This window comes from Lygodium microphyllum, chromosome 27, assembly GCF_053477565.2.
Source record: "Lygodium microphyllum isolate KBCC chromosome 27, Lygodium_microphyllum_v1.1.10, whole genome shotgun sequence".
Classification (NCBI taxonomy): Eukaryota; Viridiplantae; Streptophyta; class Polypodiopsida; order Schizaeales; family Lygodiaceae; genus Lygodium; species Lygodium microphyllum.
The window spans coordinates 105,510,920-105,519,802 of record NC_141161.1 but is presented as its reverse complement, the minus strand read 5'-3'; the positions used below and the strand labels follow the sequence as shown (position 1 = coordinate 105,519,802).

Here is an 8,883-nt window from a genome sequence, read left to right as displayed (position 1 = left end):
GAGAAATAAAAAGGGGTATAGATATAGAGAGAGGGACATCGAGAGAAAAGGAATGGATAAAGAGATATAGAGGGAGGTAAACAAATAAAGGGAAAGGGAGAGAAAGAGGATTAGAGATTAAAACGAAGGAAGATCATAAATGAGGGGAAGAAAAACCTATTGTTTGTTGTAATGTAGAGAAATGGAAAACGAGATGGTCATGATGCCCAAGATCACGAGGCATATCTTAATTAGTGTGTCCCATGTCCTTGCTCTCTCAATGCAAGCTGGCAATTAGACAAGCATCGCTTGTCTATAGAACATGTACGACGCTTTGGCGAGTTTCAATTGAAGATCATTGATCAAGCGATCTCAAACTTTGAGCAAATGGTAAGAAAAGTGTGTATCAATCATACCTTACATTCACAAACTAATTGAATATCATATACAAAAATATTAGACATACCCATAAAATTTATACATGGAGGTGATGCTATTGTGACGCTACACGTCTATCACTGTGAATATGAGGGTAGAGTTTTTTGCTAAGATTTTGATCTCATTAGTCAGTGTCATTAGGAATTTATTTTTTTTTGTGTGTGTCTTTTTGTTTGCATTCTACATGACACACGAGCACATATAGTTAGGCAAGGCCACATACATTCTTTTGCTCAAAACATGCAGCACCAGGGAAGGTCTACAGATGGGTAAGCAAATATATAACTGAATCTTAAGGTCAAGGATTGAAATATGCATGGACATTGGTAATGTCCTAGTTGACATGTATGCAAAAGGTGGGGAGCTTGAGGAGTCCTTAAGAGTTTTTAATGTCTTGCCAAGTAGAGATGCTTTTTCTTATGGCACCTTGTTATCATGATGTACTCCAACACAAGAAACTTTGTTGGGCTTTTGAGCTTTTCCAAAGGATGCACGAGGAGGGAATAGAAGCTAACAAGATCTTCTGCTCGTGCATGATGAAAGCTTGTGGTAAAGTAGCTTTACAGTTGGGAAGGTTGGTACTCCACCTAACACTCAACATTGGGTTGTTGCTTGATCCCATTGTCGACGGTGGACATGAATGTCACGTGTTCTAGCCTACAAGAGCCACATGAAGTGTTTGATAAGTTGCCAAGTTGAAGCATTATATCATGGGGTATAATGATCATTGGATATGCCCTCTTGCATGGCCCCTTCAATATGGTCTTCAAGCTCTATGGTGAAATGCTAGAGGACGGTATTGATCCAGATAGAGCAAATCTTGTAGGTGTGCTGAAAGTGTATGCAACTGCAGGAACGATAGGCCAAGGAAGGTTGGTACATGATCAAGCCATCCGAAGTGGGTTTGAGTCTGATTTATTAGCGGGAAATTCTCTTATTGACCTGTATGTGAAGTGTGGAAGTCTTGATGAGGCATACAAATTGTTGATGAAGATGCCAAATCAAGATGTAGGATCTTGGGGTGCAATAATTGTAGGTTGCATGTCCTTTGGGGACTTCAATCTCAGAGGGCAGTGCGTGAGACTGATGAAAGAAGAAGGCATCATACCAAATTACATTATAATAACCAGTATTCTTGCTGCTTGTAGTCGTGCTGGACTTGCTGAAGAAGGTTATCAGTTCTTCAAGTCTATGACAGAAAATTATGGTATAGTGCCAAGCGTCGACCACTGCAACTGTTTGGTGGATCTTCTTGGTCGGTTAGGTTACTTGAATGAAGCTGAGAAGCTTGTACAAACTTTGCCTCCGGATTCAAGCATTGTGATGTGGAGGTCCCTCCTTACTGGCTGCATTAATGGAAAATATCTCTTTCTCCAAGTCCTCTCATTTTCAATCGAGTTTTTCCTAGGTTCTCATTCAGTAGCTGTGGATGGCTAATATCGCTGCAATGCAGCCCCCTCCCCTCTCATGCCGACACGTTTGAAATGGCCGCAACCATAGCGGGGTCTGGCACGAGCTTATCCTTGAAGCGGACATCCTTCACGTCCCCTGCCTGTCTGCAGCTGCGAACACAGTTACAAGGGTATACTCGCATCTGCCGAGTCTCCTAGAAATCGAAGAATTGAGTGATGCAGTGCAGGATTTATGCTTTGCTCCTTCTATCTCTGATTTGAAGGCTGACAACTCTGAGCCTCTTTGCACAAAGGTAGAAGAGTTTTGCGTTGGAAGAAAAGGCAAGTTTAAAAAAATTTCGTGGACCAAGAGGCATAGATCACGCAATGCCTTATCAAGTGATAATCTTGGTAAGCTTTCACAAGACAGTACTGGATGGTTCAATGTCCAGGACCCAAGGGTCAAGAAGCCTCCTTGGAGAGGAAGGGTATTTGAAGCTAACCAAGCATGGGAGGTTCTTCGTCAAGACCTGAATTTTTGTGACTGGAAGGTCATAGCAGTCGCCTATGCATGCTGATGAAAGCTTGAGAGACGGTCTCTGCATCATGATAATCACGGTGAAAAGGGGTGGAGTCCTCGACATTAGTTTACAGTATCCTTACGACGAAGGAAGGAAGGGAACGAAGATCAATGGGGTTGGCCGTTCCAGCATGGACGTTTGAGTGTGTCTGTGTGTAATTAGAGAGGGTGTATTGTCTATTTTTTATAGCAGACAATTGTAGATGAGGAAGATGATTGGCGGCAGAAAAAATCTCAGGGTGACAATGCTAGAACGTAATGGCGGTGATCTGAACGCGATGATGACGGCGCAAAGCGTTTAGCTATTAAGTTATTCGTTTTGTTAAAAAGCCTTTAAGGATTTTCGTCTAGTACTAAGTCTTAAGGTTTTTTTATGTTTTACTTTTAGAGAAAGCTAAAGGCGTGAAAAGCCTTAAGATTTTTGGGAAAAATAAAAGCACAAACGTGAGGATGTAGGAGAGAAAATTATAAGGGAGACACTATGAGAGCCTTGCTTTGCCATCAAGTTCGAAGCGAGTAGCTTGAGGTTGAGCATTGAGCCCCTCGCCTACTTTGAAGATTTTGTTATCAAGTCTTGAGTTTGAGCTTTGTAGTCCTCGCCCTCTTCAAAGATCTTGCAACAAGTTCTAAGAGAGAGGCTCTTGAGTTCCAGCTTTGAGCTCCTCGCCTCTTCGAAGTATTTGTCATCAAAATTCTATGAGAGTGGTTTGAGTTTGAGTGTTGAGCTCCTCGCCGAGGCTATAGAGTTTGAACTTTGAGCTCCTCACCCTTCTCGGAGTTCTCTCCATGGTCACTTTCCATCTTCTTCTCTTCTCTCTCAATTTGAGATTTCGACCTTGTCTTCCAATTGGCCAGTGATCCTTTGCTTGCTTAAAAGAGACATGATGAATTTTTCTACATTGACCTCATCGTCTTTGCTACCTGGCTTCATATCAATAAACAATTTGTCATCACAAGTTCCATCTTGAACTTTTCATATATATTTTGTTCATATCCTTTATTTTTCCTTGACCAAGAGTCTTTTGGAACTTGTATCTTGTCTATAACTTAAATCAACGAGTATGATTTTTTTCATTCATTTTATATCTAAAATTTGTCTTCTAGATAATTATTTTTTATTGAGTAGTCCCATCTCAAAAAGCGTCCCTGTGGCGAGTGACTTTCACGAACTCCCGTGCAAATTTCGTGCAACATGTGGTGAACCCGACATGAAAGCATCGCTTCTGATCATCGAGATGGGAGACTCTTCGAATAATCTACCTTCATCATCAATTGTTTCTTCCTTTTTGACTGATGAGATGAAGACTTTATTACAAACTCTTTCTTTATCCATTATGATACAAAATCAACAGATGTAGTTATCTATACAGGATAGCAATTACATTAGTAGCAATTGGATCAATGATGACTGTTGTATCAAGAATAGGAGCATATGCATGGTGTGACTAAGGCAATCGAGGCTGTGGGTAATGAGCAAAAATTATTTGATGGCCGGAATGTTTCAGCCTACATCAAAGCCTTTGAAAGCCAGATGCACCTCTTTGGTATTCTGACCAATTGGAGCAATTATTTCTTACGGCTTGTCACGCCTACTTTGCGGGTTAGAGTGAAAGATATGTTTATGTAGAACTCTAACTGGATGTTTTCAAGAAAGCACTCAAAGATGAATATTTTCTAGAGGATTATGGTATTGCTACACGAAAAACATTCAGAGAGTGGGTTTATCAGCCCAACAAAGGACTTGTTGCTTTTGTGAGTTGTTGCAGGAGTTTGAAGAGCGATACAACCAGTTGGGTGCACTAGAGAAAATAGCTCTGAACTCAGAGAAAGTGGAGTTATTATTATAGGCGGCTGATCCTGTACTTCAGGATGAGTGTGGAGGGCTTCTTGAAGACTGTACGCAGCCTATGGGATTGAGGAAAAATTAGCAAGATGCTATTGATGCAATTTCTACACTAACAAAGAGGTGGACATGGAAGGCTCGCTTCCTGAACTAAATGCAGTCACCATCAACGATGTCTTCTTCTACCATGATCTCTCCTACTTCTCTTATTGCACCATCTACTACTTCTCCTATTTCTCAACCTGTGTTTATGCCTATGCCAATTCCTATGAGGTTGTCAGATCAACTGCAATACTGACTGTCGAAGTTATGATGGAGGAGATTTTAGAGAACTTAAAAGACCTACAAAACAAGATGACTAGAAGGGTGGCTTGAGTTCAAGCTTAGTGCTCCTCGTCCTCTTTACAGATCTTGCAACAAGTTCTAGGAGAGAGGCTCTTGAGTTTGAGCTTTAAGCTCCTCCCCTCTTCAAAGTATTCGTCATCAAAATTCTATGAGAGTGGTTTGAGTTTGAGCATTGAGCTCCTTGCTAAGGCTATACAATTTGAGCTTTGAGCTCCTCGCCCTTCTCGAATTTCTCTCCATCCGTCACTTTCCACCTTCTTCTCTTCTCTCTCAATTTGAGATTTCGACCTTATCTTCCAATTGGTGAGTGATATTTTTCTTTCTTAAAAGAGACATGACAAATTTCTCTACATTGACCTCATCCTCTTTGCTACCTGGCTTCATATGAATATACAATTTGTCATCACAAGCTCCACCTCGAGCTTATCATATGTCTTTTGATCATATCCTTAACTCCCCGTGACCAAGAGTCTTTTGATCTTGTATCTTGTCTATATCTTAAATCAATGAGTATGATTTTTTTTCATTCGTCTTGTATCTAAAATTATTCTTCTAGATAATTATTTTTCATTGACTACTCCCATCTCAAAAAGTGTCCCTGCGGCGAGTGACTTTCATGAACTCCCGCAAGAATCTCGTGCAACAATGCTTGTAGGTGAATTGGGTAGTCAGCCTCTAACAACACTAAAGACAACACCATGTGATAAAGATCGGGAATATCCCCTCAACAAAACCCATGAGATAGCCCCATTGAACACATGATCAAATATTCTTGTTCACTCACTCCTCATTGGGACTTCAACTCAACACTTAAGCAGTATAAACCTTCAAGCTCAAAATTTACCATATTTAGAGAGAAATTGATGCAAAAACAACCATGGCTAAGACTCTGACAACACAAGCTTTTAGAGGGAGTGTCCATACCATTATATGTTGGGTGCCGAGTATCTCGCCTAAAGACGTTACTTGCGCTCCTAAGTGCGCATAAAAAATATGGGTAGAGCAATGCGAGTGTGACTAAGTTACTCAGGTACATTCTACGTACGCTTTTTTTATCCTTTTGACTCTATTATATAAAAGATTTGTGTTTTTTCAAGGTGTTTTATGATTTTTTTTCAAGTTGTTAAAGTATCATATATTATCACCTAGAAATATGATGCCCATGTGTTGTGATGATGTGTGATACATTTTACTAAAGCTTGGCATGGACTACAACAACATCCATGCATGTGTCAATGATTGCATGTTGTTTCAAGGAGACTACATGACTATGGAGACATGTCCAAAGTGTTGTGCTCGCAGGTATCAATAGGACTTGCAAGGGTGAACCATCACTCAAAAAGTTCTTAAATACTTTTCACTTCCGATTTTGAGTCCTTGAGTGGAATTTTACGTAGCAAGGGGCATGTTTGCCATCTAGCAACTAAGGGGAGGCAAGGGGCAACTTAGTCAAATAGGGAAAAAGTAAAAACATGATGAGTTTTTTTTTTAAGGAAAAAGAGAAGAAAGGGAGAGAGGGGATCGGCACAATACAATCAACGAGAGAGAGAGAGAGAGAGAGAGAGAGAGAGAGAGAGAGAGAGAGAGAGAGAGAGAGAGAGAGAGAGAGAGAGAGAAGAGGGAGAGAAGGATCTTGCAGCCTGAAGAGAAGGGGGAAATCTGAAGCTTAGAAGAAGAACAACAAGTTTTTAGAAGAAAGAGACTGTGAAGCTAAAGTTATTGGAGCCGTGGAGCATGATCACGAGGTTAATGAAGTCAATGGATTGATGTGAGTTCTCAATTTTCAGATGATGCTAATAAGAGTTTTCTTTTTGTCTTGTTTTCTTCTACTGTTGTGTGGGGCAGAGAGTATATAGATCAGTTCTGATGTATGGATATGAGTGAAAGACAACAAAGGGTTATTCTTTATCATGTTGAGAGTGATGTATGTTAGTTGTTATGTGAGGCTTCCCATTAGCAAAGAAGAATGGAAGTAAAGGGTCTCTACATCTAAAACTGGGTATGTGGCATGGAATATGTATTATGGGAAGATGTTGAATGCATGGACTCGAATTAGTGGAAATCTAGAAGGATTTGCAACCAAGAAAATGATGAATCAGAGTTCATAAAGTTCAAAGCTCCTGCAACTCCTCATATGCAAGACATGCTAAGATGTATCTGCTGGTATGCTGAAATGGCAATTTGAAATCAAAGAAAGTGTCTTCTTGTTTGCAAGTTTGTGCTTTTGTAACAGAGAAGTTGTGTTTGTTGTATCGAGCATGCAGAAATTTATGGCTGGATGCTATATTGCAAAGCTATTTCAGGATGTTAGATCAAATAATTTGGCTCTAAAATGTTCTAAAGAGTTATATATTGGAAAGAGAGCTACAACTTTTCTTTTTAAAGCTTGGCAATCGAAGATCTGGTTAGAAAGTTATGAATTGTTCTGTCTAGTGCTCTATGAGGCAATTTCTCTGTTTTATGAGAAAACAGGTGAATTTAGTAGCATCTACATCACCAACTTGGTTTCCATGAAAGTCATCATGATTTTCCATTGCTTTATCAATGTAAACTATCTTTCATCGCAGTAATAGAATGTCTACAACAATGAAATGCTTGTAGCAGTTGAATAGGCATGAAAATTTGCCATTTAAAGCTTTGATTATCTATGTATTTGGATTGTATTTATGTGTGCTCTGAGAAAAGAAGAAAAGATAGAATCTACAATTGATTTTGCATTGCTTGAAGCAACCACACTTTGTGGGGTAGTTTTTTACGTGGGGTTTTTTTCCTTAAAAAATAGGAGTTGTGTGAATCTAAAAGCTCGTGTTGTTACACTCTCAATCATGGTTGTTTTAGCATGAGATTCTCTCTAAAAGTGGTAAAGCTTGAGCCTGAAAGTTTAAGCGGCTTAAGTGTTGAGCTGAATTCTCAGTGAGGAATGAGTAATTAGAAATATGTGATCATGTGTTCAGTGGTGTTGTTTAGTGGGCTTTGTTGAGGGGAGATTGTCGGTCTTTATTCTATGGTGTTGTCTTGGGGGTTGTTAGAGGCCGACTACCCCTTTAGAGCTTTCATCAAAGCCTCAATCAGTTTATTCAAAAAATGTATCCCATGGTCAAGACATAAGCTCTTTAGGTGGACCAAAAGGCAAACAATTTGTTACAAAATGAAACTAGCCGTCTCCTTGGCATTATCCTTCATTCTAGCATGGGATTTTAGACCACTTCATAAAATAGTACATCACCACAATGATATAATACTTTCATGTAGTAAACAAAGGATGGACAAGTCTAACAAAGCTTCTCAAAGGCAGGGTCACCACAGCGGGCTAGTGGCCTCTTTCAATTTTCCCTGGCATCATATCTCTGACAGATATCACAACACTTAATATATGCAAAAGTATCTTGGAAAACCGCCTACCACCACAATAACCAGCTCGTAAAGCTTTTTGGGCAGTAAGCTATCTAGCAAAAATGAACCCCACATGATGAATCATGGCATTCATCTAAAATGAATTGCACCTCATCAAGCACCACGCAACAATTATATACCTCATCTACTCCCTTCTGTACAAGGCACTAGCTATAATGGAAAAGTGGAGTGCATGTTGCTTAATCCTCCTTTTCTCAGATTTAGAAAGAGTTTCTATCGGGTTACCTATGGATATATAATGTGCAATAGATCCATACTACAATAGGATTGAGGTTGCATCAATCCTCACAATCACTAACATCAGCCCACTGTTTCTTAATCTCACCAAAATCCACTAAACATTCAGCAATTTACTAACCAACCTATACACAAACTCAAGTATGGTAGCTTTTGGATATGAACCCTTCTTTGGTACTAAAAATGAGGATGCTAATGAGTTTATCAAGAGATTGGAGTGGATGGCTTACCAAGATTGAAGGGACACTGATGTAGATAAGATTTGAATGATCAACATGCTATTTGAAGGTTCTGCAAGATTATGGTGGAACTCATTGAATGAAGAGACAAGAGCAGATTGGAATGAAGTCAAAAATGAGTTCCTTACAAGGTTTGCAACTAAGAAAACTCCTAAGAGTTTATAGAAATCTTTGGAAAGAATGTTTCACAAGGAGAAAATGATGAAGTGTCTATATTTTCTGCGAGATTTGAAGTAAAATGGATAGAAATTGCATAGAGTATGGAGCAACCTCCCATGATGTTCTTGAAAAAGAAAAAGTTTGTTTCATTGCTCAAACCTAAAATTAGAGAAAATATTATGATCAAAGACCCTTATACATATGAAGATGCAGTCAAAATAGCCAAAGAAAAGAAAATGAAAATACAATTGAGGTCAA

The 8,883-nt window shown here is 39.3% G+C and overlaps 1 protein-coding gene across 1 annotated transcript; it reads left to right on the top strand.

Moving 5' to 3' along the window:
• The first annotated feature begins 1,137 nt into the window (after positions 1 to 1,137).
• Positions 1,138 to 1,854, top strand: LOC148012683 (pentatricopeptide repeat-containing protein At3g26782, mitochondrial-like). The gene has a single exon (XM_087669192.1). It carries the CDS (start codon positions 1,138 to 1,140, stop codon positions 1,852 to 1,854), a length of 717 nt encoding a protein of 238 aa, XP_087525318.1.
• The last annotated feature ends 7,029 nt before the right edge of the window (positions 1,855 to 8,883 follow it).